The 27352-nt window shown below is 40.7% G+C and overlaps 3 protein-coding genes across 6 annotated transcripts; all 3 read right to left on the bottom strand.

The window, feature by feature from the left end:
• Nucleotides 1–750: 750 nt before the first annotated feature.
• On the bottom strand, nucleotides 751–11591 carry LOC117459318 (OX-2 membrane glycoprotein-like). 4 transcript variants are annotated; one of them, XM_034100077.1, is made up of 8 exons: nucleotides 11455–11591; nucleotides 8948–9019; nucleotides 8750–8872; nucleotides 7991–8314; nucleotides 7189–7518; nucleotides 5927–6208; nucleotides 5320–5421; nucleotides 751–2723 (listed from the first exon to the last, which is right to left on the bottom strand). In XM_034100077.1, the coding sequence occupies exons 3-8, from the start codon at nucleotides 8811–8813 to the stop codon at nucleotides 2719–2721; spliced, it is 1107 nt and encodes a 368-aa protein (XP_033955968.1). In that variant the 5' UTR covers nucleotides 8814–8872; nucleotides 8948–9019; nucleotides 11455–11591; the 3' UTR covers nucleotides 751–2718. The 4 variants fall into 4 exon arrangements, with proteins under 4 accessions (XP_033955968.1, XP_033955977.1, XP_033955986.1 ...); XM_034100086.1 differs by having other exon boundaries at nucleotides 8750–8869; XM_034100095.1 differs by having other exon boundaries at nucleotides 8948–9016.
• Nucleotides 11592–11980: 389 nt separating this feature from the next.
• LOC117459301 (OX-2 membrane glycoprotein-like) lies at nucleotides 11981–19638 on the bottom strand. The gene is made up of 7 exons (XM_034100053.2): nucleotides 18943–19638; nucleotides 17859–18197; nucleotides 17328–17588; nucleotides 17218–17256; nucleotides 17037–17130; nucleotides 12672–12734; nucleotides 11981–12580 (listed from the first exon to the last, which is right to left on the bottom strand). Exons 1-7 carry the CDS (start codon nucleotides 18992–18994, stop codon nucleotides 12460–12462), a joined length of 969 nt encoding a protein of 322 aa, XP_033955944.1. The 5' UTR covers nucleotides 18995–19638; the 3' UTR covers nucleotides 11981–12459.
• Nucleotides 19639–19727: 89 nt separating this feature from the next.
• Nucleotides 19728–25488, bottom strand: LOC117459308 (OX-2 membrane glycoprotein-like). The gene is made up of 6 exons (XM_034100065.2): nucleotides 25401–25488; nucleotides 25022–25111; nucleotides 21835–22086; nucleotides 21147–21476; nucleotides 20448–20556; nucleotides 19728–20362 (listed from the first exon to the last, which is right to left on the bottom strand). Exons 1-6 carry the CDS (start codon nucleotides 25438–25440, stop codon nucleotides 20302–20304), a joined length of 882 nt encoding a protein of 293 aa, XP_033955956.1. The 5' UTR covers nucleotides 25441–25488; the 3' UTR covers nucleotides 19728–20301.
• Between the last annotated feature and the right edge of the window lie 1864 nt (nucleotides 25489–27352).

The following is a 27352-nucleotide window of genomic DNA, read 5'->3' as shown; positions in this document are numbered from 1 at the left end:
TGTGACGCGAGGGATGATCTCGCGCGCGATCTTGTGACGATTCTCTCTGACCAATCAGCAGTCGAGTGTTGACGTCACAGCCCTGGCCTGGTCTGATAGAACCACGATTTTATGGGGCCGGAAAAAGAGAGAAAAAGTACCCGCTAGCCGGTACTAGGCTATATGGAAATGCCACCAAAAACTGGCCTGGCCGCTTGAGGACGGTCCAGGACGCTTAAACGGGGCTACCCGCTGCAGTGGAAATGCGCCATAGACTGCTTTGAACAAGGGTGAAATTAATTAAACATGGCCGCCATCTAGTGGTGTACCAGCAAAACTCTGGCTTATGTAAAAAGGAAGATATGTTATAACTGTACTGAAATAAAGCCATACATACTTTTTATTATTTCCTGTCACTGTGCCTCCATTAACCCTGAAATTAATAATCCAACCTAGGAAACCTAGTTAGCACGGATTCTTCCACATAAACCTCCATTTTTAAATGAATAGTCAATCTGTGGCTTCACTGATAGCAGTCAATATAAATATGTCGAATGCCACCCAGTGCCTCCAAGAAACAAAGGAACGACTCACCCCTTCCTGGCATTGAGGAATGTGGAAACTGAAGGGAAAAACATGTCAATTTACATAAAAAATGTCAATGGTTCAATTCAGACCGCAGAGCTCGTTTCATAAACAATTTGGGGAAATGTCAAGTAGGTGAAATCATTATTTCTTATCAGTGTAAAAGTCATTAAAGAACAAAACAAGAAAACACTAGTGCTTTTATTATGAAATCCGCTCAAGATAAGCTCAGTCTCCTCCTCTGATAAGCCTTTTTTTTTTATCAATGAGCTTTTTCATATATATATATATACACACATATACATTTCTACTCAAAGGGCTTCACAAAACTAAAATAAAAACAATACTAACTCATCTTCCCATTGAAAACAGAGTAACCTATAACTGATTAATAAGACTGCTTAATACCAACACAGGACTAAATGAAACAAGAATGAAATAGCAATAAGAATACAATGAGAATATTAAATAAATAAATATGAATTATTTAAGGAAATGCTACTCTCAGGAACAATGAAAGCAATTGCATCCTGTTGACTTGAGGTTGAACTCTTGTTTAACAATGTGTTTTCCAAATGATTAATTTGGGTGTGAAACTCAATTCCTCCATGACTCACAACTGACTCACTCAAATAAAACCTGCAATAAGAATTATGACATTTGACGTGTTGGAGTGGGCTGTGGAGGGAATGAGTTTTGTATTGTGTAACGTTATTTACCCATAGTGTGTAAAGAATCACATTTCTGCAAATTCAATCAGAAATTCGAGGTATCATTTCTAACCATACATATTGTATTTGTACTCCAAAGCAGTGAAACAAAAGCTGAACAGTCTGATCCACTTCAAACTTCAATTTATCTCCACATGAAACTCAACTGTTATGGATACTAAACAGTTGAATACTGTTTAAAAATAACACAATAACTCTAAAAACATGGTTAAAGAAAAATAAAACAGCAGGTAGACAATTTAGCGAAGGTTTATGTTATACTCAACATCCTCTTTATATACATATAAGTTACTGTAAAACCATAAATCAGTTGTTAATAGAAAATATATATATTTTTCCTGATAAAGATATAAACGACTTTCTATAAAGTCAAAATTAATATTTTCTAAAATAAAAGTTACATTCTTACAGTGATGCTCCATACATGGAAGCTCTGTAAGTCATGAAATACTGTACAACAATGCAGCACACACACAGGTCTCTTTTGAGTGTTAGGGCCTGAAGGTGATAGGTGACCACCCTTCACCATCACGAGAAACACAGCAGCTTTAAATAACAAACCTTTCATTTGTTTTTCCAGTTTTCAAAACATATTTTCTCATTTTGGCAACCACTAAATAAAGGGTTTCACGGTGACGTAGCCCCCTGTGGTGGCCATTTTGGGGGTCAACAATCAAGCAGTAGTTAACAAGCCACTTTCTCAGTGCTGGTTTACATACATTGCGGTAGTTGGAGCCATTTAAGCCAATAAGAGCAGGCTTTTTTGGGGGCGGGGACTTAAAGAGACTGGTACAAACGGAGTGTTTCAGACTGAGAGTGAATACAGGTAAATTCAAACAGACAGTATAAGAAAAATAAAGTCGTTTCTGAACATTTAAGCATGTAACATGTTCTAGGAGAAGCCCAATACATAGACATAAACCTGAATATCAGCATTAAATGTCCCCTTTAAAAGCCCTTTGTTACTTATATAATCATTCATTACTTATGAATGAATTGAAACCATGTTTAAAGGAGCTTAAAAGAATAATGAAAAAGCTGCCAACATTTCTGTTGTTTAAAAAAAAAAAAAGACTGAATATATTATCATCTGCCCAACAAAGTCAAAAACACTTTAAAAGAACCGAGTGACCTCTATTTGAGCCAGATAAATCCAAAATGTAAAAAATATACATCTCATCACAGAGCTCTACAGCTTAGAGTTGCCCTCACACAACCGACCCCCCAGGATGCCCCGACACAAGGATTTCCTCAATGATCTGGGCCACATTTCTACAGTAAGTGTCAAATATATCATGAAGTAGTGAAGTGTTAGTTGTGTTTACTGTGTAGTGAATGACAAGAGGACTTGGTGGCTCGGCTCTGGTCAGGCTCAGAGCTCCACTGGACCTTCATCACAGCAGGAGAGACGACTGCCTTCACATCACTCTGCACAGAAAGAAAGAGACACAGTCAGTTGGTCAGCTCTGTCTCAAGAAACACACATTCTTCCTCACAGGTCCATGGATGTATACAAATAACTGGATATAGCTTTGGAGGCGGGGCCCCGTTAATTCCTTGCTCAGTGAAAGCCCAAATGTCCGGGAAAATAACACTGACATTTCTTCTATTCATTGCCTATTTCCCAATGTGTTTTCATATGCTGACCTGGAAGTTAACATCGAGAAATCTGACTCATTCCCGCAACAATCTGTATTAAATGAATCAGACAGTTTGCACCCAGTGAAGAATGGGAGTGTCAAGGCAAACATGTCCTCATGTCATGGGCTGGGGTTGCGGTTACTTGACAAATCCCACACCGGAAAGCGGAAATAAACACAACAAGTCTAAACCCAGAGAAAAACACCCACTCACAACCAAAAAGACCACAGAAGAATAATGAAACATTGCAGGAATTCTTCAGACATGATTAAGTGCCGTCAACGTCTCAACGTACATGCGGCAGCAATGTGAGATATTTAGCGGGGCCCACTCGACACATGTGGCCCCCAAAAAGCCAATTAGAGCAGGAGTGAAGTGTGTGACGGAGAAACTGGGAAATGGATCAGAAAAAGTGTAGTGTGAGCGGCAGGCGTACTTTCATCTTGTCCTGCTGCTCAGTTTTCTTGTTTTTCCACGTCTAATCTCTAAGGAACAATCAGTGTTATCCTTATGTCTGCCCTCTTGGCCGGATATGGTCCCTCCCCTGTACTTCCTGTGGTGTTACAGATAAAAAGTGCCACTGAAAACAGACGTTTTTCATGAAAATATTGCCTTTATACGAAGTTGACTCCCTTCTCTCGTAGCTGTGCCACCGCCGTACCCTAAAGTCCTGGAAAACATGGAAACTCAGACACAAATAGACATTTTACTGGAACAGCAACCTCGGCCTTACTTCCCAGCCGTGATTGAAAGCTGGATGACACCCACTGATCCAGAAGAGACCATAAAAAAGCTCTTTGTGCCCGCAGACATCACAACTCTGCAGGCCCGCCATAGTGAGGGTTTACAGTAGGCCGAACATCTCTCTGACTTTCTGCATCCAAGCAGACAGTATTAACTCCTATTTCTAAAAAAGGGACATATTCTGCTCATTTAATTTATTTTAAATCAGGGGAATGAAAAGCAAACTATGTGCATGATTGGAAGCCACTTGGTGTGTGGAACAAATATTTAAAAAAATAATGAAGTCAGCTCCAAATGAGGACAGACACATCACAGCTTTCTTCCAGTAAACTGCAGTCTGAACCCAATCACAATAAAAGCCTGTGCTCCTGACATGACCTGGGACATGCAGAATGTGTGTGTGTGTGTGTGTGTACAGTCGAGGGTTGTTGTTAACTGGGCACGCTGCCAACTTTGGGCTCATGTCACTGCTTTCCCCTCCAACGTCTTCTCCACAGTCTCAAGGAGAAAGAGGATCTTTTCTTCTACCACTTGTTATTCTGCTCAGGCATGCACGGAGTTATACATGAGAAAAGACTTTCAAGTGACGTCTAAAAGAAACGGGAGCCCTTTATTCCCAGAGAACAATCTATTTTTGCAGCCGCCATCCCACAGATGACACTTCTGGTGCAACACAGAACCATAAATCACAGTAAAAACGATATTTAAGATAAATTATAGATGTGGGAAACACTCTTAAATCAGCAGCCTTTGTTGTGTGCTACCCATGTGGTCAGATGTTGGTTTTTGAAGCTTAAAACAATGAAGTGACAAATATAGTAGGAATTAAAACCATGTGTCATCCATCGTTGAGACCTCATCGTATTTAGTGCCACAAAAATGCATAATAGGGCTCCTTCAAAAAAAGGCTCCGAGTACTTCTTCCACCTCTGCCTAAATTGTGCTTTGCCAAATCTGTGTCCGTGGGACCGCCATGACCTCGACACATCGCCGCCGCCTGCTTTTGTTTTCCTTCCCTTACGACTTGGCGGGCAAAAGCACCGGGGTCAGCCAAAGTCTTTGTCAGTGCAGCGATAACTTTTCGTTTCCCTGCCTCTCCGCGGTGGACACAGCTCCTCTGATAAAGGGGAAATGGGCAGCGGTCCACACGCAGCACACCGTCTGACTGAGGGGACTGTGGCAGAGGTGTTAACAGGACTCAAAGGAAGAGCTAGCACACCGGCTCTATGTGGAAAGGCTCTGCGAGGTGACCTTTACAGCGAGGCGGTTCATGGTTTCACAGTGCTGTTGTTCACGCACTTTACCAACACACACCTACAACAAAGTCTGAGATTATTCCCCCGTACTACTTACTTTTGAAACAGCTGAATTATTTACTTAACGGCAAAGTGTTCCTTCCCATGGTAGAGATCCTGTATCTATTTCGAAGGGCTCAGCCTATACAGTTAAACTCAAACTGCCCATCTTTCACTTTCTTCACCCACGTTGTCCTGAACTGCTGCAAAAACATCCACCTTCACAAACTCTCAGAACAGGAGTTACAGTATTTCTGATGTAACCACCCCTGCATTTCCCAGAATGCCTTTGGAAAATCAAAGGAACAACTCCTTTCTATTCAAGTAAATGTGCAGATACTCACCGTCATTGCACATGAAGCACTTGCAGACACACGCGCACAGACACAGGAGGACCACGGCAGCCACGCCGCACATCGACAGGAGGACGACGTTGGCCGATCCCACTGCAGCAAACACACACTTACAGTAAAATCTGTATGTATGTTTAAAAGACATCTGGACTAAACGAGAGGTGATGTGGTCCCAGAATAACAACTCTGGACTCCATCAGAGCAGCCATAATTACACATGACTAACATATCTAAGAATACACACATGAGAAAAACAAAAGGCCTGGTTCTGCTTCACCTCAGCACCCAGGAATGAGAAATATGACGGTTTCCACCATCTTTGGCAACAGTTCTGATGCATAACTTGCACAGGTGTTTTAACTTGTGCTTTGTAAGATCTGCCTGCAAATAAGGGAAGCTGCTCAAGTCAAAAAAGCGAAATATCTGCACAACTATTGTCACTTCAATAGTAGATACAAATATATATGTATACAGTTATTTATAGTGTGGATTTTTACCTGAGCTGTCTTTATTACTTTCTAGCTCTTCTTCAGGTTCATATTTGTATGTTGTACCTCTACTGTTACATGTTTACATGCTTTAAATATTAGCGTCTCACCGTCTGTAGGCAGGGACATTCTTATAGGTTTCTCCAGGCCCGGGTGTTGCACCACGCATGTGACGGACAGGTCCTTGATCGCTGATTGGAGGAGCAGCGTGCTCGTCACCACCGTGGTGCCGTCGCCCTGATCGTAGGCAGAGGAAACGGGCGGTCCGAGCGTTCGATTCTCCCCGGGGATGTCCCAGGTGATCTCTGCTGGGGGGCGGGAGCGGGCCGTGCAGTTGGCCTCAGAGACCCCCGAGGACGAGGTCACATGACTCACCTCTGGATTGGGTAGAACTGAAACACAGATCAGTGGCTGGTTATTATTCTTATATTGGATTGGCTGTCGCCTGTCAATCACTATCCCTCCACATTGACACTAGTTGTTGTCCTCCGACCGGACGCAGCAGCAGCTATTCACTAACTGGTGATTTGTGTCTGTCAGCGGAGACAAAGCCCGTTGAGCAGAGCGAGGAGAAACACACACTGGCCTTGTGTCTGGAAACAGCGCGCCACTCATCCCCTCGGCTTTCACCCACATTAATCACGTCTTTCCCACCAGTCACACCCCTCCCTCTGTCAACATAAAACAAACTCACACATTCACTTTCCTGGAACCATCGCTAACCACTTCTAATTCTGCTTTTAACACCTCTCTGGAACAGTAGCGGGAAAAAAGAGGAGAGCGCCGTCTCCAGAGCAGTAGTTTAATGACCTCTCACCTCCAGGTTTATTTATAAAAAGGCGCTTCCTTCCTTTTCCTTTTCCTGACATACGCACAGCCTGTCATTGTGCATAACAAGTACTTTTGATACTTGAAGTATACTAAGCTGATTGGGTACTTTATATTATCCTGAAATGAGCCATTGTGCCGAACGAGTACTTTTACTTTTGGTACTTGAAGTATATGTTGATGCTAATACTTGTGTACTTACAGTACATTCAGGACATTTAATGGAGTATTTTAAGACCATAGTATTCATACTTTTAATTAAAAGGGACATTATTATGCTACATTTTCAGGTTTCATATTTGTACTTTGTGCCTCTACTGTAACATGTTTCCATGCTTTAAAGTTCAAAAGGGTCTTTATTTTTCTCATACTAAGCTTGAAAGGTCAAGGGTCTTAAAGTAGGTCAAGACCCTTAACCTAGATTCTATAAAAAGGATCTCAACCTACTTACTCCAAACACTTACCTGGCATACACTTTCACATTTGAGCAATTCTGGCTCAGTGTCACTTACAATAAGAACACACATAGTACACATGCGCTCACCGTAGACGGAGAGGCAGGCGGAGCCGCTCTTGGTGCCGTCCGGGTAGGCGTGGAACTCGCAGGTGTAGCAGGCCTCGTCCTGCGTGCTCACGGCCTGGATGGTGAGCTGGGTGTCGTCCAGCGTCCGGCTCAGGCTGAACCGACGCCTGTAGCGCTCCTCGATGTTGTGGTAGCCGCGCTTGGTGTAGGACGCCACGGTGGAGGTGTCGCCCTGCTCCGCCGTCTTCCTCCACAACACCTGGTGCACCTTCTCAGGCAGGCTGTACGCGCAGGAGAGGGTGACCGGCCTGCCGCTCAGAGCCGTCCTGTTGCCCTGCAGGCTCACTTTACCTGACACAAGTCAATATGAAAGATACAGAATTTAATTTGTTTTGTGTTTTCGGTTCTCTGTATACATTTAACTGTCAATTAAGCAAACTGTAATATAACTAATAATTGGAAAAAAATTATATTATTGAAATGTTTGAGTGACAAATTATTCAGTCTGTGTTGTTGCTTACATGTTTATTTGTCTGTTGACTTATTTCTGCTGTACAGTAAAAAAGTTCCAGCACTGTGGCTTGTGTCTAACGACAGGAGCCTGGGTGTAATTAAACAGTGTGTGCACATTTAATAGGAACAACAGGAAGGGTACAGTATCTCGCTGGGTGGGCTTCTTCCCTGTGGATCTCCAGGTTCATTAGCCCTCCACTTCCTGTCTCATAGGAGAAATAGTTAGAGAAACAAACTCCCTCTGTAACCCTAATTTGTCTCTGTGGAAAGAGGAACAAAAGGTGGAATTGGTGGTTTAAGCAGGACTGACCGGTGATGCTGACGCACGTGGCCCCCTCCAGCGGGCCCCTGGGAAACACGTCGAAGATGCAGCTGTAGCAGCCCTCGTCCTCGGACCCCACCCTCTGGATGGTGATGTAGCTGCCGTTGCTGTGCGAGGCGTTGAGCTGCACGTTGGGCTCCTGATGGCTGACGTGCACCGGCTCGCTCGGCTCGTACGCCAGCAGGACCTTCTTGTGCCGGTCGAGCCACCGCACCTGCCGCACGGTGTCGCCCGTCTCCGTGGTGACGGAGCAGCCGAGCAGCAGGGGGAGACCTGCCTCTGCTGTTACACTGGCAGGAGCTACCACCTGACCTGAAATCAGACAGAGACATTTTTTTATTAATTGGTGGCATCTTGATATATCGTTGACATCCACCAGGATACATTTTTTATTTAATTTGTATATATATATATTCACGTTTTTATTTTAACATTTGTATTGTCTTTGTTGTGAATGTATTATCTTTTTTAATGTATATACACAACACCTATTGCACATCTTCTGCCATATTGTGTGAACATTTTTAAGCAGAAGTTCTTTGTTTTTTAGTCGTTCATGGTTGAATTATGTTTCCACGTTGAACAAATGTCAAAGGTAAATCAGGGTGAGTAAGTGATGAAGAAATGGTGCTTCTGTGGGCATCATCAAGGCCAACATTTGTTCAAACAGAAGACACCTTATTTATAAAGAAACTGAGCTCACTAGAGTTAGATTTTCTATAAAACTATAAGGAATATGAAACATACCTTGCGTCCTGGACACAGCCAGAGAGATCCAGAGCAGCACACACAGGAGGGCGGGTCCACACATCGCACACTGAGGCCGGGTTGCCAACAGACACGATCTGAGCCAGAATCACATCCAGGCTGCTGCAGCAAACACAGACACTGTCAGAAAACCTGTACAGAAACTATGAGGATGAGGAGGCTGAGATGAAGACATACCCCGCTCAGAGGTCCAGTGTTGTTGAGCTGCTGCTGGTCAGTGCAGTCTCTGCATCTCACTCACACCGCCTGCTGCAACATGAGCCAGAGGATGACATTAGCCATGACATCATCATAACAGATTACACTCTTTACTTAGCGCTGGAAAAAAACGATTCAAATGTCCTTTTTATTGTAGCTTTGGGACATTAGTTGCAGTGATGGCAAGTACATTTACTCTAGTACTAGGCTTTTAAAAAAGGCCTCAAAATCCATCTCTTCAAAAGAGCCTTTGCCTAGACATTTTTATCACCCTTTTATTTTTATTTAATTTATTTTTGTATTGCTTTTTAATTAATTCTACCGTGTTGTGTAATGTTTATTTATACTGTTCATGCTCACTACTTGTAGCACTTCGGGATTTGCATTCAAATATGAAGTGCTTTATAAATGGAACTCATTATTATTATTAGTACTGTACTTAAGTACTATTTTGACATACTTTAACTTGACTTGAGTAGCCATTTTATGCTACATATGATCATACTCCTCAAATTTGTAAGCAAATATATTACTTTAACTCCACTTAATTTATGTCACAGCTCTCTACAACTTCAGATTATTAGCCAATACAAAATATAAATCAACTAAGAGCCGGCCAGCTAACCAATGAGAGCAGACTGGGCTCTGGTTTCAGACAGAGGGTGAAAGAGATGCTGCAGCACAGACAGTCTGAGAAAAATAAAGAGCTTGTTGAACATTAAAGCATGGAGAGATGTCACAGTAGAGACACTAAAGATAAACATGAACCTGAACATAATAATAATAATAGCTTAGATTTATATAGCGCCTTTCATGGGACCCAAGGTCGCTTTACGAGGAAGAACAGGGAAAAACAAACATAACAAAAGGGCAGTCAGACAACCAGTCAGACAGACAAAAACAACAAATAGATTAGGGGCCAAAGGCCTTGGTGAACAGATGGGACTTGAGGGCCCTTTTGAAGGCGTCAAGCGTGGGGATGTTGCGGATCTCCGCAGGGAGAGCGTTCCAAAGTGTGGGGGCTGCCACGCTGAAGGCTCTGTCCCCGAAGGTTCGCAGTTTGGTGCGGGGGGTGGTAAGCAGGCCAGGTTCCGGGGTAGGGCATGTGGGCGAAGGATGTCCGATAGGCACTGGGGGGCATGGGCATGGAGGGACTTGTAGGTGAAGAGAATTTTGAATGATATGTATGCGGGACTTGAACATGAGCAGAATAGGGCCCCTTTAAGTGCAAAATCTACTAGTATATCTTCTAGCACTGATTAGTTGCCATGGTGCTGCCATGTATAAGTGTCAACAACAAACAGATGCCGAGTCAGGACACGTGCCCTGGGGTCTAATGAAGGGTTTTACGTGATAACCTACTTGCAATAAAGCCACGTTCATCCGGCGGTAAAAACAAGCCGACACACTTTGATATCTAGACTACCTGGAGATTTCTAAATCCAAACACAGAGAAATGACAGGATGGTGATGCAAGGTGTAATGAGGAGTCACTACTGGATCACCACAGGAGCGCTGTTAGGGTGTGTGGAGGGTAAATATACCTCTCGCAGGTCATTCTTTGGACAAAAGGCTGGACACAGCAGGGATCAAACTCTAAAAACCACATCTCAGGGCTGTGTGTGTGTTTCTTTTACAGTGCCAAACATCTGGATTCAAACATGGAGCCTTCTGTTCAGCTCAAGTTAAATCACTTTGCCTCTACTGATGTCTCACATATGATCCCATCAATCAACTCTAAGGGCTTTTATTGTGCAAAACTAGCAGGTAGAGCTTAAAAAGGTAATGAGTTTCACTATAAGGAGAGCTGACACTTCAAGAGAGGGGCTGAAATCATAAACTACACCCAGATGTGCACTGGACTGCAATGATTAGAAGAAAATCCACAACTTTCTAAAACAAAATGCACTTTAGGTTAACTTTTCATGCACAAATGTCAGAAAATGCAGTTTGAGACTCTAACATATGGAGATGTTCCAACTTTTCCCTATTAAAATCATATTTAAGTGAATAGATGTGTGTTTTGTACACAAATGAATGACCTTTTTCACTTTCCCCCACATTTATTTCACAAACTGAAACGCTGAAACTGTATTTTTGTATAAAAAAAGAGTAATTGCAATAATGTAAAATAATTTCACCCACAGAAAAATAGTATATCCAGAAACACTAAGAAAACAGCAAGATGTTTATAAATAAGGGTGTATAAGCTTACAGGTAATTAACTTAACTGACGCGGATTTAAACTTATTTTGAAATGTAGGTCAGTGAGTGACACGGTGTGCGAGTTAATGATGAGGGAAAACAACACCTCGAGAAGACGTTAAATGTCGTTTTCAAAGTGCAACAACATTCATATCTTCACAGACATATCCCAAAAAGTTTCACCATTACACAAATGTAGGTGTTTTTACATTGTTGGAGGAAGTAAACCAACTACAAACATTTTCAAGTTGCTCCATATCGGAAGAAAGCATCAAACTCACCCCCTGGCCGATGAAGGTCCTCAAAAACACTGAGAGTTCCCGTATGTGAGGTGTTGTCTGCGCTGCAGGTAATGTGAGAGTGCAGCATGCTTCAGATTTAACTCACAGAGCAGCGCCCAGAGTTTCCGGCTGCTGCGTTCACTGCCTGATCTCTTAGCATCACATCAGTGCAGGAATGTGGAAAGTGCGACCTCCAGTGTCCATGCGACGCAACTGCAGCCAACAAAATGCACCTGACATACCAAATATTTCTTTAGATTAGTTATTTATCATGTCACTATGTTCTATCTAGAAGTACCTGATTTTCATTACTTTATATTCCTCCACTGTATTTTCTAAACTACCAATACAATTATATATTTTTTTATCTCATAATACACTCACCATTAATATAGAAAACCAAAATCTTAAGACTCCTTTACCTTACTTGTAACATTACCCTTTAATAAAGTTATTATGATTTATTTTCAAAGCCCCAAAATTCCACCCTTAAACCGTAATGCTTATAAAATAACAAAAACACAAATTTAGTTTTGAGATTTTATTTTACAACATTTTTAAACGTTCATTATATAATCCGTTTGAAAAAATACCCAATAATTTCAAGATTGTCATATTTGCACATTTTACAAAGCACATATTCTGTGTTTTTTTATTTTAAATTGTGTACTCTGTACGTCAATTCATGTGCAATGCAATTACATGCAAAATAAATCCCAATTTGAGATCAATAAAGTATATCTAATCTAATATCAGATGTATTAATTTTATATTAAAACAAATACAAAAAGTATCAACAAATGTAAAAGAAGACGTATAAAACAAATATGTACAAAAAAAAGGTCTAAATTATTTCACAGATTAAATCAAATTATCTAAATGACTGTACATGAGTCTTTCTGATTGCTGGATATTTTCCTATGACCTGGAACAGACATGTTGAGTTATGGTTTCAGGACTATATTACTGTTGTGGCACTACAGTCCTGAGAGATTTAGTTTGTGATCATGAAAAAAGATTATTTTTAACTTTCAGATGTGATGTTACCGAATTGTTGTTATTTTTTCCCCCAGGAGGAGTCCGTTGCCGTAGCTCGTTCTCTTCCATCATTAACGGTGTTTGGGCCCTTCAGATAAAAACAAGAGGCAGTTTCAAATAAGTTCTTGGGAAGTAGGAATCAAGATAAATATTTATAATAAAGGAATAAACTGACTTACTCAAGAGAGTCTTTGGTTGATTTCTGAGGTGTCTTGGTCCTCTCAGAGTCCTTCTCCGACACACTGAAGGATTTAAGAAGAAGATATTTAATGTATTATATATTCACGTTGAAGCATAGCAGACGAGGACTACATCTTAACCTATAACATATTATTAGCAGTGTTGGGACAAGTAACGCGCTACTGTAACGCCGTTATTTTTGGCAGTAACTAGTACTCTAACGCATTACTTTTTAAATTCAGTAACTCAGTTACCGTTACTACATGGTGCGTTACTCCGTTAGTTTTTTTTATATAGTCAACAGCCAGGTGAACAGAGATGAGAACTGTACTTAAGTACAGTACTTGAGTAAATGTACTTAAATACTTCCTGTGTCACATGCGGAGACGGGCTGTGGGCGTGTTTGTGTTGTTTACTAACAAGACTATCATGGCGGCGGCGGAGCTCAAGTCTAGTTTCTCCACCTGGAGATATTCTCACTATTTCACTTTTGTCGAGCACAAAGAAAAGAGAGTTTTAGTTAAATGTAAGTTGTGTCCTGGCGGGTCAAAGAGCCTATCTACTGCCCAAACCAGTCATTCAAATCTCTTAAAACATCTGCAGAAACAACATGCTGGGACGAAGCTAGTAGCTAAGACCACAGAGACTCAGCCGACGCCACTCCACCTGCACCGAAGCAACAGCGGCTGGATTTTAACCGAGGGACTGCTAGCCAGGGAAAAGTCGATAAAGCCATTGCACGGTATGTTGTTGTAGAACACATGCAGGCTATTGCTACAGTGGAGTCACCCGCTTTCAGGGAGCTAGTTAGCATGATAGCATGTCCGGGCGGCACACGGCATATGGGACGGAAAACTTTTTCCAACTACCTGGAAAAAGAATATACAAAAATGTAAAGCCAGCTAATATCGATGCTATCCAGATTGCATATAATGCATGTCAAGTTGATCAACAGATTGTATTATTCTCCAATGCAATAACAGTACTGACATGAAGGCTATAAGGGCATTAATATAATGGGAGCCTTTTTTTAAAGTAACTAAAACGTTACTTTTCACAGTAACGCATTACTTTTTGGTGTAAGTAATCAGTAAAGTAACTGAGTTACTTTTGAAATGAAGTAACTAGTAATGGTAACTAGTTACTGGTTTTCAGTAACTAGCACAACACTGATTATTAGTTGATTATATTTTGCATTATTAATTAGAAAATTGAAAGAGACTAAAGGTATGACATTTCATTTCAAACCTTTATTTATACAGATAAATCCCATTGAGATCATTAATCTCTTTTTCAAGGGAGACCTGCTCAAGTAGTTCCACATGAAACATAAAAACATAAATAGAACAACAAAAGGACATCATACAGCATCATTTACATAACTATCCACATAAACAGGTACCAATAGCTTCCGATTGAGTAGCATCCAACCGAGCTTTAAAAACATTTAGTGGCACCAGATTGTTCAGGTTCCATCTAAAAGCTGTCTTCCCTAAGACAGTCCTAGCAGTTGGCACATTTAATAAATCCATAGCATTCGATCTCAGTCAGTAGCCACTTACAATTCTCCGTGAGATCAGGGAGCAGATATAAGATGGAAGTTTCCCTAACATGGCTTTGTATATACAAATGTACCAGTGACTGAGCCTCCGCACAGTTAGTGAAAGCAAACCAGCCCTTGCATACAGGGTACAGTGATGGGTTAATGCTTTACAGTTTGTCACAGATCTTAGTGCACTGTGATACGCAGCATCTAACTTGACCAGGCAATAGGCAGGTGCATTCATATAGACCAGATCCCCATAGTCCAGCACAGGTAAAAAGGTCACAGTGACTAGCCTTTTCCTGGCCTCAAGCGAGAAACAGGACTTGTTCCTGTAGAAGAACCCTAGCCTAACCCTCAGCTTTTTAAGCAGGTTATTGACATGGAGTTTAAAAGTGAGACAATCATCAAGCCAGATACCTAGGTATTTGTAACAGGTAACCACTTCAAGTTTTATTCCTTGCGTAGTTACAATATCTAAAACATGCTCTGGTGTCTTTTTAGCTTTAGAGAACAGCATTACCTTGGTTTATTCAACATTTAAAAGAAGCTTTAGTTCAGAGCTGAGTCTGAATAATGTTAAAAACAGCCTGTAATTTAACACCAGCCTCTTTAATGGAGGGACCTGCACAGTACATCACGGTATCATCCGCATAGAAATGTAAAGTAGCTTCATCCACATTATCACCTAAACTGTTGATGTAGATGGAGAATAAAAGTGGACCTAAAACAGAACCTTGGGGAACACCATTTGCAATGTTCAACCACTCAGAAGACAGCCCATCAAAATGAACACATTGGGACCTTTCAGAGAGGTAGTTCACAAACCACCCACTGCGTGGCTGGATACGCCAATACTGAGTAGCCTCTGCTTTAAGATGTGATGATCGACGGTATCAAACGCTTTTGAAAGGTCAATAAACAGAGCTGCACAACTCTGCTTATTATCTAAAATACTCGTAATGTCATTCACCACTTTCATTGTGGCAGTGATGGTGCTGTGTTGCTTTCTGAAGCCTGACTGATGTTTAGACTAGGGATGCCAGCGATTATTCGATTATTCGAATATTCGCTACAGTCTCCATAATCGAATATTATTTTTAAAAATCGATTTTATTTATATATATATTTTTTTTTTCTGGCTTAGTTTCAACCAAAATATATATATGCTAGTATATAGTAATAGTATTAATAATTGTAAATGGTCATTGGTCACACCACCAGTTTGTTTTACTGTAAACTTGGAGGAAGCCTGCGTGCAGAGCAGACTGCTGCTGCAGCACGCTACACACCGCCCCCGCCCCCCCTCTCCCTCACACGTGGTGCGACTAAAGACGAACAAAGCGGCAGGTAAAAAGAGTTCCTCCTCGTGGAACTACTTCGAACTTACAAGTCCAAAGGAAGTTAAATGCAAGCTCTGCAAAAAGACGTTGGTCTATCACAGCTCAACCTCAACAATGCGTTCGCATTTGAGTGCGAAGCACGCCAAAGAGGTTACAGAGAAAGACGCAGCACAGCCGGCCATTACCAACTTCACTTCAAGGCCACGTCGTTGTGATGACATGCTTGTTTGTTGTTTGTACTGTTAAACATGTTCCAGTAAAGAAAACAACGGAATTCCTTTTTTTCTTCTTCTTTCTCTCTCCCGCGGGGGGGTCGGTCGAATAATCGATTATTATTCGCCAGGGCTGCCGAATAATCGATTTTGATCATGGTCAGTTTCTGGCAACCCTAATTTAGACAGGATGTCATTTGTACATAAAAACACCTTTACCTGTTCACTCACTAGGCGTTCGAGCACCTTCACCAGAACTGACAACTTAGAGATTGGCCTATAGTTATTTAATAAGGTGGCCTCCCCTCCTTTTAGCAAAGGCAGGACATACGCTGACTTCCACAATTTTGGAATTGTGTTTGAGCTGAGGGAGAGGTTAAAAAGAGTAGTGAGAGGTGGAGCAATAAAATCTGCAGCTATCTTTAAAAGAAAGGTTCTACGTTGTCCGAGCCAGCCGGTTTCCTAGGATCTAGCTTGGTTAAAGCTTCACGAACAACATCAACAGTAAAAGGAGTAAAACTAAAAGGGTTTTCCAACACACGTTGTTCAGAGTCACATACTGTAGTGTTCACAGAAGCAGAGTTAGTGACAGAATCAAATAGAGAACCACAGGACACAAAATGCTCATTAAAGCAATTGAGCATAGTAGCCCTGTCCGATATAGAGCCAGATGCTGTAGTAATGCACGGAGGTAGCTCATTACGGATATCGCCGGTGGATAACGATTTAATGGCTTTCCAAAATGTTCCAGGATTATTCATATTCTTTGTGGTAACTGACAGATAGTACTTTGATTTAGCATTTTGATATGTGAAGTGAAGCTATTCCTTAGCTGCCTAAAATGCAGCCATTCTACCTCTGAGCCTGATTTCCTAGCCTTTGCCCAGGCCTTGTTTCTCTCATGAAGGAGACTGGACAGATTAGCAGAAAACCAAGGATTGTCTCGTCCCTTCACTCTAAATTTACGCAGGGGTGCATGTCTATCAATGATCTCCATAAAACCAAGATAAAAATAAGACCATGAGGTTTCTACATCAGCACACAGATCGATTTTACCCCAATCAAAATCAAACAGATCATGCACAAAACCCTGCTCCACACAATGTTTTTTGTCTCTCTTAATGATAATGCGAGGTTTAACCTTTTGGACCTTAGTGAAATAAATGTAGTTTATGTAGATACAGTATACCTGGTTAAAGGTGAAAGTGTTTTTTGTCCAGTGGGAAAGGTGCTTTAATAGGAGTAGAGTTAATAGTATAAAATTACCTTTTCAGATGTTTTCTTATACACAGGAAGGCGGTGATTGCAACAGCAACACACACACAGAAGAGTACCACAGACACAATGATCAGAGCCAAAGCTGTGAGAAAAGAGGAAACAACATGAATAAAGCAAAATACAGATAGAATTGTAATACTGACTTAAGGTTACCTACAGGATAACTTACCAACACCACTGTTATCAGGCCGGGAGTCTTCTTCAGAGCCTGGAGAATAAAAACAATGAGCTATAGAGAAATCGTTAACTTTCTGGGATTTTGATGGAAGTTTTTCTCACCTTTAATAGCCAACATTTTGACCTCTGGGATCGCCATGGACACCTCTTTCTGAGGAGCCGAGAGAACTTGTGCGGCACATCCAACCTCTCTGCTGTTGTTGTGGAGACGAGCTGTCACGGTGACAGTGAATGTTCCGTTGCTATTGGCGACAGAGGTAGAGTTGTAGGGAGTGACATCCAGGGTTACCGCGGGAGCAGGCCGACCTGTGGCCGAGCAAGAAACCACCGAGTCTACGACGTGCAGAAAGGGTTCGTGCAGCTCTGCAAAGAGAAACAGATTTTAATACAGAGGAGGCAGATGAGGGAATGGGAACCGCGGTGCATTGTGGGACGTATATATATTTAGCATCCAAAATTCATAAAGTATACATAAATATATTTTCCCTTAACTGCGCCTGTCTGGTGATGGGAGTTAGCGCCTACACCTGTATGCTATTAAAATTATGTATCGTATCCTCAGAAGATGGCTGACCTGCTGTTGATGACGTCCCATTCACTAAAATAAATATGTTTTTTAACAAAGTCTCTTACCATAGATCTGGAGGCAGGTTCTCCCGATGAAAGCACCTTCAGGGATGGTGTTAAACAGACAGCGATAGCATCCTTCATCTCGCTCCGTGACGTTCATGATATTTATGGAGCAGTTCTGCAGTCCAGCAGTTTTAAACTCCACTCTTCCTTTAAAACCAGCATTCACTGTCTGACCAAACTTTCTGGTGTAAGTAGCAATATTTTCTTCGCCCCCAGGGAGGATTTTCTGCCAGGTGACTTGCAGAACATTCTTGGATCGCATCAGCTGACACTGTAAGCATGAGTCTTCTCCCACTGCTGCCATCACAGTGAGCTGGGTCTCTACCAGAGCGCTCAGACCTGCAGGGGGGGACAGTGTCAAACATTACTTCAAACAGTCAAAAAACTGTGAGGATTTATATTCAATGCCTGCAGTTGCATGCTTGAGACGTACTTTTGCTTAGTGTAGCAGAAAATAAATGAATTGTGCTCCAATATGTCTTTATGGAGTTCCTTATACACTTTCAATAGTTAAACTCAGTACATACAGTTCAAATAGTTAAAAACGAACACTATAAGGTCATTATTCTGACATTATAACAGGTTTTAACTTAACATTTCAGTCTTATCTTATTTAGAAAATCGAACTATTAATATCTTACACTGTAACTTTTATTCATGCATTTTACACCGTTTCATGTACATTTTATTCTCTTTGCTTTTTAATAACATTTTTAGTAGTAATTTTATAATCTCGCTGCACTATTTCTCAATGCTCTTAATGTCTTTCATTTTTGTAAAGCACTTTGCATTGCCTTGTGTTGAAGGACGGTGCTATATAAATACACTTGCCTTACATGTGGTAATGTTTTATTCGTAAAGTAATTTGTATCTTTGTCAAAATACGATATCAAATATGTATGTTATCACCAACTGTATATATGGTTATCACACAAACAATATATTTTTTTTATTTAACCGCCAAAAACGTACTAACCTACTTTTCCAATAACGAAAGAACAACACCGCTACAAGGTTCACCCAGCGGTGTGTTTAAGAATAATAAATAAGGTTATATTACGTTAATGTGTCTTCTATTTCTTACCTTTCTGAAATAGTCCAAACGCACAGAGGAATATAACCGCACGTCGAGCCATCTTCTCCTCTTTTACCGCCTAACGTTCAAATTCAAAGCTTTCACTGACAGTTTCCGGTCAAATCGAAACTAAATCATAATCGTTAACGACAGAGGTGGTGGGACTGGGAGTGGAGACCATATGTGGAGACGGAGACGCACTCATATCAAAGTAGAAGTATCAGAGTACTTTCGTTTTTTCTTTGCAAAACTAAATGCATTAGTTTGTAGATTGTGTTTTGTATTTGCTAACCACATTGTGTTTGTTAGTGAATCATGAGGCATTTGTAAAACCTGTTTAGTTTGTTTGTGGAGTTATGGCAGGAAATTAGCTCCATATCAGAGTGCAGGAATACTCTGTGACAAGTAAAAGTCCTGCATTCAAAAGGTTCCATTTTAGAATAATATGATATGTTTTATAACGATTGATCACCGCGGTGAAGTTAGTTTGAATGACTTTTATATACAGGGTAGCTTGTGAATACAGGCTACTCTCACTTACTTTATTTCACATCATTAATCCAAATCTGTAAGTAATTTAAGGGACTAATACAAGTAGTTGAGTAGAAGTACAATATTTGCCTATGAATTGTAGAAGACAGTCGATACAAAATGAAATACTCTTACTTAAGTACAGTACTTGAGTAAATGTACTTAGTTACTTTACATCGGTTTTATTAACCCAAAATCTAATAATATATGACACGAGTTGGAGAATACATTATTTATAACACGCAGTATATCAACACGTTGAACATATTGCAGATAAGAGTTTAATAATCCAGTGTAAAACATTGATGCAACATTATATTAATACACACAATTAGCTCTTTAACACATATAGAGCCCTACAGTTACAGTTTATGAGGAAATATGTCTATGGTGCAATAAATAACATTTGGACAGAAACGTTAAAGTGCAAAACTGCCAGAAAAGTGCAAAATAGCAGGAACATACATAATATGATCATGTTAAATATGATGTATAATTAATAAATATAGATTCTTATTGTTGACTTAAACAAAATTAACACAATAATACATATTTCTCTTTCTTCCCCACACAGCACACCAAAACAGTTTTTCATATCTTCCTGTTAATGAAAACCTTTTATGTTGCACTATGCTGCCGTCACTCTCACCCTGAATAACAGCGAAGTGCTTTCTACGTGTGATGGATTAAACTCCAAAGCAGACAGTGACAAAATCATTTTGTAAACATTTGACCACTCCTGAACTTGCTTTGCTAAATAATGAAATTACAAAGAAATGTTTTAAAAACTATCTGGGACACTTGGTTTTCAGCTTTTATATGAAACACTATTAAAGGTTACATTAAAACTAAATTTAAATCATTATTGCCCATTTTCCTTTCTTCTGGTCTCCTGGACCTGCCAGGAAGAAAGACAAGCTTGTTAACCCTACTTGTAATACCTCACTATAAGGAGAAGGATGTACAAATGTTAAATATCTCACCTTGTTCGCTTTATTACAACAACAACGATGATTATGATGATGATGATGAAAATGACTGAAACTACAGTAGAAGTCACAAGTGCAGTCCCTGAGGTGGACTGTGTTTTCCCTGCACACAGAACAAGACTAAGGTTAATGACCGTTAAAAGAAAAAGAGGAAGGTGGGAAATGTCAGGGTAACATGATCTGTCATGAGGTAACCCAGAGAGCAGATGATAACACAGAAAAACATTGTCCTGTTGGTCAAAATGAAAGCTAAGAAGAAGTGAAACTGAAAATGAGGTGGCTTTACTGGCTTTGACTTCTTGTAATGTGCAATATTACAACTTTGTGTTAAAAACGTTCCACCCTGGTCAAAGTGACAGAGGGGGGGGGGGGGGGCAAATCCGGCAGCCATAACACCAGCTTGGCCCGAGTTAAAAGCCCCCTTACATTGTTTTACCTGGAACCCAGAGTAAAATGCTTTTGATAGCTTGATATGGAATGTGAGTATGTATGTGAGTATGACACCCTCCTTCGCCGATTTAAGCTGTCAAACACCCCAACAGCACACTGTGAGCAGGGTGTGGTGTCAGTAAACATCCTTCCAGTCAGTCAGCGTAATAATTCCTCACATTTCTGGAACATTTTCAGGATGCTGATCATCATGAGTAACTTCCAGCTAAAGAGCATGTAATACAAAAGGATTGTCAGGCATACCTTCCTCTTCCTGCTTCTCCCTGGCAGGTAAAGAAAAGGGAATCCTCTCGCTCCTCTGTCCCATGGCTCCACTGTTCAGCAGGCAGACCACATGTCCTTCCCACCCGGCAGGGAGTCGCAGAGTGAGGTTGCTGCTGCTGGTAAACGTCTTGTCTCCATTTGCTACTGTAGTGATTGGCTGCCGGTGTGTGTGGGGGGCTTGAGAAGGGATTTCCCACTTTATGGTTGGAGCTGGTTTTCCTGTAGCAGAGCAGCTGAACACAACCTCCTTCTCCTCTTCCTCAGGGTCACTGCTGGGAGCATGCACTTCTGTTTTAAAACTGGATATTCCTTAGAATAGAAAATAAGAAAACACTGACCTAAATGCTTTGCAGGCTTGAGGAGTAACCGATTACAGTTACGTGCAAAGAGACGTAATCGGATTATTGTTGCAAAAAACTAGAAGGAGAATAATGTGTTTGTTGCAAAAGGATCAGATTTTATTTTTTCCTTGTAAACTGTACTGTTCAGACAGCACAGCATTTTCTGTCAGTTCAGATTTTATTTCTGCTTTTTAAACTGTAGTATATGTGCTCATGTTTTTCATTGTTGGTGTCTACTTTACTCTTTAATTTATTTGCATATGAAATTTAGGTAATCCAAGCAATTACATTATTTGGACTTTTTCCCTACATGTTGTTGCATTTACCTTGCACTGTGAAGCATATCTGCTTCCTCATGGACCCATCAGGATACCGGTTGAAGGAGCAGATATAACAGCTTTCATCCTCCCAGGTGACGTTGGCCAGAGTGATGGAAGATGAGCTGAGCGTCGCCTCTGTGAAGATCACCTTCCCTCTGTAGGGATCATTCACATGCTCCCCAAACCGCTTACTGTACGTCGCTAAATTCTCTATGGGCCTGTCCGGGACAAGCCTTTGCCATGTCACCTGCTGCACATCTGTTGGGAAATGGAAAACATCCAATCAACCATTTTTTTCCAAGTACTAATTGGCAGAGGTGGGAGTAAGTCCTACATGTGTGCAAGTCATGAGCAAGTCTCAAGTCTTGACCTACAAGTATCAAACAAGTCCCAAGTCACTGTGATGAGAGTCACAGTCATTGCTCAGGTCAAGCAAATCAAATCATACGAAATTCTGATGAATAAGCCCAGTTTCCGCATTTAAATCAGTTAAAAGACAGTAGTTATGAAAATGGATTTAACCCACACTATGATCTTCATTACATACACAGTTAATCATTTGAAATCTAATTTAGACCGATGACAATCATATTAGATTCATATTAACCCTAGAACTGCAGACAATATAGCTAGGACTCAAGAAGTCTGTTCAAAAAGGCAGAACTCCAGGTAAGAAAATCATATATGGCATTTGCCATTACACATATTTAATTGAAATTTCTGTTAACACTAGAACCGCCAACAGCGTCAGCACCTACATAGATATCATTTTCAAATCATTTCATTTGTTCCTCTTCATAATTTCCTTATAAACTAAGTAGGACGATATTTAAAACTCACTTAATTGGGTTAATTTAGAAATTGCTTCAGTTTATCATCATAATAATAATGCATTTTATTTATATAGCGCTTTTCACAACTGAAAAACGCTTTACAGTATGAGGGAGGGTAGACAAACAAGGACAGGCAAACAAGTAAGTATAGTAAAATAAATAAATAAAAAGGCAGTCAAGAGGAAGTTGATTGAGAGGGGGGGGCGCGCTTATGGGTAGACAGAGTTGAAAAGATGTGTTTTGAGGCGGGACTGAAAGACTGTGAGGGACTCAGAGTCACGAGGATCTTGGGGGAGGGAATACCAGAGCCTAGGAGAAGGCTCTGTCCCCAAAGCTGCAGAGTGTGGATGATCATAACAGATCAAAAAGTTCAGATTCATTTTACAATAAATCAAGGAATGATGCACTTCTACAAACAAAAACAACACAATTAAAACGTTTAAACAAACTACTAAAAGTAGATGAACTACATTAACTTCTGATAATAACACAGGGGAAATAAACGAGGCCTCTCTCTCTCTCTCTCTCTCTCTCTACTATCAGGGTTAGTAAACATGAAATCCGTTTTGTCTTCTCTTTGCAATGCTTAATCGATTTGAAACCAAGTCTAACGTAGCTAGCTTAACGTTAGCATTCTAGCTAACACAACACATGCACGCACCTTTCTCTGTGTTTTTTTTTGGTATAGTGATGAATGAAGTTGGATGTTGTGGTGGTCGTGTCACTGATCTTTATGCTGCAGACCCTGCATACCGCTGTTCTCTTCTTATTTTGGTTTCTCTGCCTCAAAACGATGCAGAGAAACTAGTCCATGCATTTGTTACTTCTAGGCTGGATTATTGTAACTCTTTATTATCAGGGAGTACCAAGAAGTCAGTCAAGTCGCTTCAGCTGATTCAAAATGCTGCAGCTCGTGTACTAACCAGAGTTAGGAAAAGGGACCACATTACTCCTGTTCTGGCTGCCTTACACTGGCTCCCTATAGAACACAGGATAGAATTTAAAATTCTTCTTCTCGCCTACAAAGCCCTTAATGGGCAGGCGGCATCTTACCTTAAATAACTCATTATACCCTACTGTCCTACTAGGGCATTGCGTTCCAAGAATGCAGGGTTGTTGGTTGTTCCTAGAATCTCTAAAAGTACAATGGGAGCCAGAGCCTTTTCTTATCAAGCTCCACATTTGTGGAATCAGCTTCCAGTTTGTGTTCGGGCGGCAGACACCCTATCCGTTTTAAAGAGTGCGCTTAAGACCTTCTTTTTTGATAAAGCTTATAGTTAGAGCTGATTAGATTCAGCCCCTAGTTTTGCTGATATAGGCTTAGTTTGTCGGGGGACATCTTACTTCTTCCTTCTCTCTGTCTATACCCGTGTACACTCATGTTCCATTAACCCAGCTTCCCCAAATGTCTTTCTTTTTGGTGTCTATATACGCCGGGATCCGGAGACATGGATGATCCTGCGGTCCTGTGTCCTGGATCGCGAGCCCTGGATCGCGAGTCGTGGCTGTGGTCCTGGATCATCGGTCCTGGATGGATATCCTCGTGGATTCATCTTCCTATTATACACACATGCATTTCCAAACATTTGGACTACCTATGTTGCAAATGTATTATCTTTTCAATTTACACACGGCATCTATTGCACGTCTGTCCGTCCTGGGAGAGGGATCCGTCCTCTGTTGCTCTCCCTGAGGTTTCTCCCATTTTTCCCTTTAAACTGGGTTTTCTTCGGAAGTTTTTCCTTGTACGATGTGAGGGTCTAAGGACAGAGGGTGTCGTATTGTCATACTGATATTCTGTACACACTGTGAAGATCACTGAGACAAATGTAACATTTGTGATATTGGGCTATATAAATAAACATTGATTGATTGATTGATTGATTATTACCGTCATCGACAACATAATCCTTGAATCCAAACTTCAATATTTCTGGAGTAAAGCTAGCCGCTGCCATGTTAACTGAGACTCCTGCCTTCTAGTGGGTCGCCAGGTTTGCGCGCATGGCGCTATAATCACGTTTTTCGAAAAAACTAAACGTAATATCTCACTACAAAAACAAACGCCAATATTTAATTTTAAACAGTCAAGTCCTTTCAAGTCATCTATCTCAAGCTTAAGTCAAGTCTCAAGTCATGAATACCAAGTCAAGTCTTTTATCAATGTTAGTCAAGCAAGTCTCAAGTCAACAAATATGTGACTCGAGTCAAGTCATGTGACTCGAGTCAAGTCATGTGACTCGAGTCCCCACCTCTGCTAATTGGACTTGGTAAATATTACAATTGTACCAACCAAACAACCAGCAAGCCAGACAGACAGTCGGTCAAACAATCACATACATAAATACAGTTTCCCCTACCTTTCAGGTTGGCTACAGCACATCCATATTTTGAATCCTGTCCATAGTCCACTGTCATATTTCCATAACCAGTAATATGAGACATGGATGCTGATAGGAAATGAAACAGCTGTGTCAGTGTGAGAATGAAAGTAAAACCTGTGCTGTAAACATTCAAAGAAATAACAAGGATTAACTGTGAATAAAATACTAAGCTTATCTGTAGATTTTCAAAAGAGAAAAAGTCCTAGCCTTTAACATATTATGATATCAAATCACAAAATCACAATTCTACAACTTAAACATAGACAACATGATATTATACATTTGACAACAAAAGAGCTGGATATATATTCTCTGACAGTAGGCAGTGAATTCAGAAGGGTTACCCTCTTCTTACCTGTAAACAGCAAAGCAGTCAGGGTGAGGATCAGTAACATCTTGTTCTGCTGCTGCGTCCAAGTGCACTTTCAGTTCTTCCCTGCACCTTTAAAGGGCAGGGTCATGTGATGCTGTAAACGAAACTGAGGGAGCTGGAGATTCCCCTCCAGGGGACGGTGGTGGTGAAGTCGATAGGGACTTGGCTTGGCAACTGGAAGGTCACCAGTTCAAGTCCCGGCAAGACCAAGTGCTACCGAGGTGTCCCTGAGCAAGGCACCGTTCCCCACACTGCTCCCCGGGCGCCGTTCAAAATGGCAGCCCACTGCTCCTAACACGGGATGGGTCAAATGCAGAGAAACAATTTCCCTACGGGGATTAATAAAGTATATAAAATCAAATCAAATCTACAGTCACAAGTCAGCTGTTATTGAATTGTTTGAGATTAAGTGCTCTGACAGAGAAAATTATGGCTTTTTTTGTGTCATTAAGAGTTTTATAACAATATAAAAAGACTCTGCAGAGATGTCTGTCAGGGAAAGTAACTGAGTACATTTACTCATACTTTGCAGATTCATATCATTTAAATAATCTAATGGATGATGAAGTACTTTAATTGAATAAGACGCCCAACAGTAAAAAAAAGTACATTAAAGACAGCTCCACAGATGCAAACAATTACATTTTAATTATCATCCAGTTGTAGAAATACACTGAACAAAAATATAAACGCAGCACTTTTGTTTTTGCTCCTATTTTTCATGAGATGAACTCAAAGATCTAAAACATTTTCTATATACACAAAATAACCATTTCTCTCAAATATTGTTCACAAATCTGAAAAGATCTGTGAAAGTGAGCACTTCTCCTTTGCCGAGATAATCCATCCCACCTCACAGGTGTGGCATATCAAGATGCTGATTAGACAGCATGATTATTGCACAGGTGTGCCTTAGGCTGGCCACAATAAAAGGCCACTCTGAAACGTGCAGTTTTGCTTTATTGGGGGGGTCCGAAAACCAGTCAGTATCTGGTGTGAGGGGTAGGGTTAGGGTTAGGGTATTGTTGTGAATTGAGTGGCCCGTGGTGGTGGTGGGGTTATGGTATGGGCAGGCGTATGTTATGGACGACGAACACAGGTCACTCGATTCACAACATTACCCTAACCCTAACCCTACCCCTCACACCAGATACTGACTGGTTTTCGGACCCCCCCAGACCCCCCCAATAAAGCAAAAATGCACGTTTCAGAGGGGCCTTTTATTGTGGCCATTCTAAGGCACACCTGTGCAATAATCATGCTGTCTAATCAGCATCTTGATATGCCACACCTGTGAGGTGGGATGGATTATCTCGGCAAAGGAGAAGTGCTCACTTTCACAGATTTTTTCAGATTTGTGAACAATATTTGAGAGAAATTGTTATTTTGTGTATATAGAAAATGTCTTAGATCTTTGAGTTCATCTCATGAAAAATGGGAGCAAAAACAAAAGTGTTGCGTTTATATTTTTGTTCAGTGTAAATATATTATTTAAAAACGGGACTTTATTCATTATGAGTAATTATCTTATATTTGACTTGAAAATCACATAACTTGGCTCTTATTGTAAATGTGAATTCCAGTTAATGTGTCTTTACCTTCTGTAATTTGTATAAGTAAAAATCCCAGAGCAGAAGTTCCCACAGAGGTGTCACGGTCTAGACACCATTTCCCCTCAATGTGGTGGGCGCTTTATACAATATAAAAGTGGTACCAATGTGAGGCTGTTTTCAGAGAAATACAAGTCCTGGTTTTGAGTTTAAATGATTCCTGGATTCACATTTTTGCAAAGCATGTTTCACCTCAATATTTAAAGGGTTCCTATTGGGCTCATGTTCAGGGAGTGTGTGGGAGAGAAACAGATTTTAGCCTTTGCAGACCATTATCATGCACAACAACCTATATTCACTATAAGAAAGACCCCAGGAGATCAC

This window comes from Pseudochaenichthys georgianus, chromosome 2 (genome assembly GCF_902827115.2).
Source record: "Pseudochaenichthys georgianus chromosome 2, fPseGeo1.2, whole genome shotgun sequence".
NCBI lineage: Eukaryota > Metazoa > Chordata > Actinopteri > Perciformes > Channichthyidae > Pseudochaenichthys > Pseudochaenichthys georgianus.
Note: the sequence above shows the minus strand (reverse complement) of the source record. Positions and strands in the feature narration are given on the sequence as shown.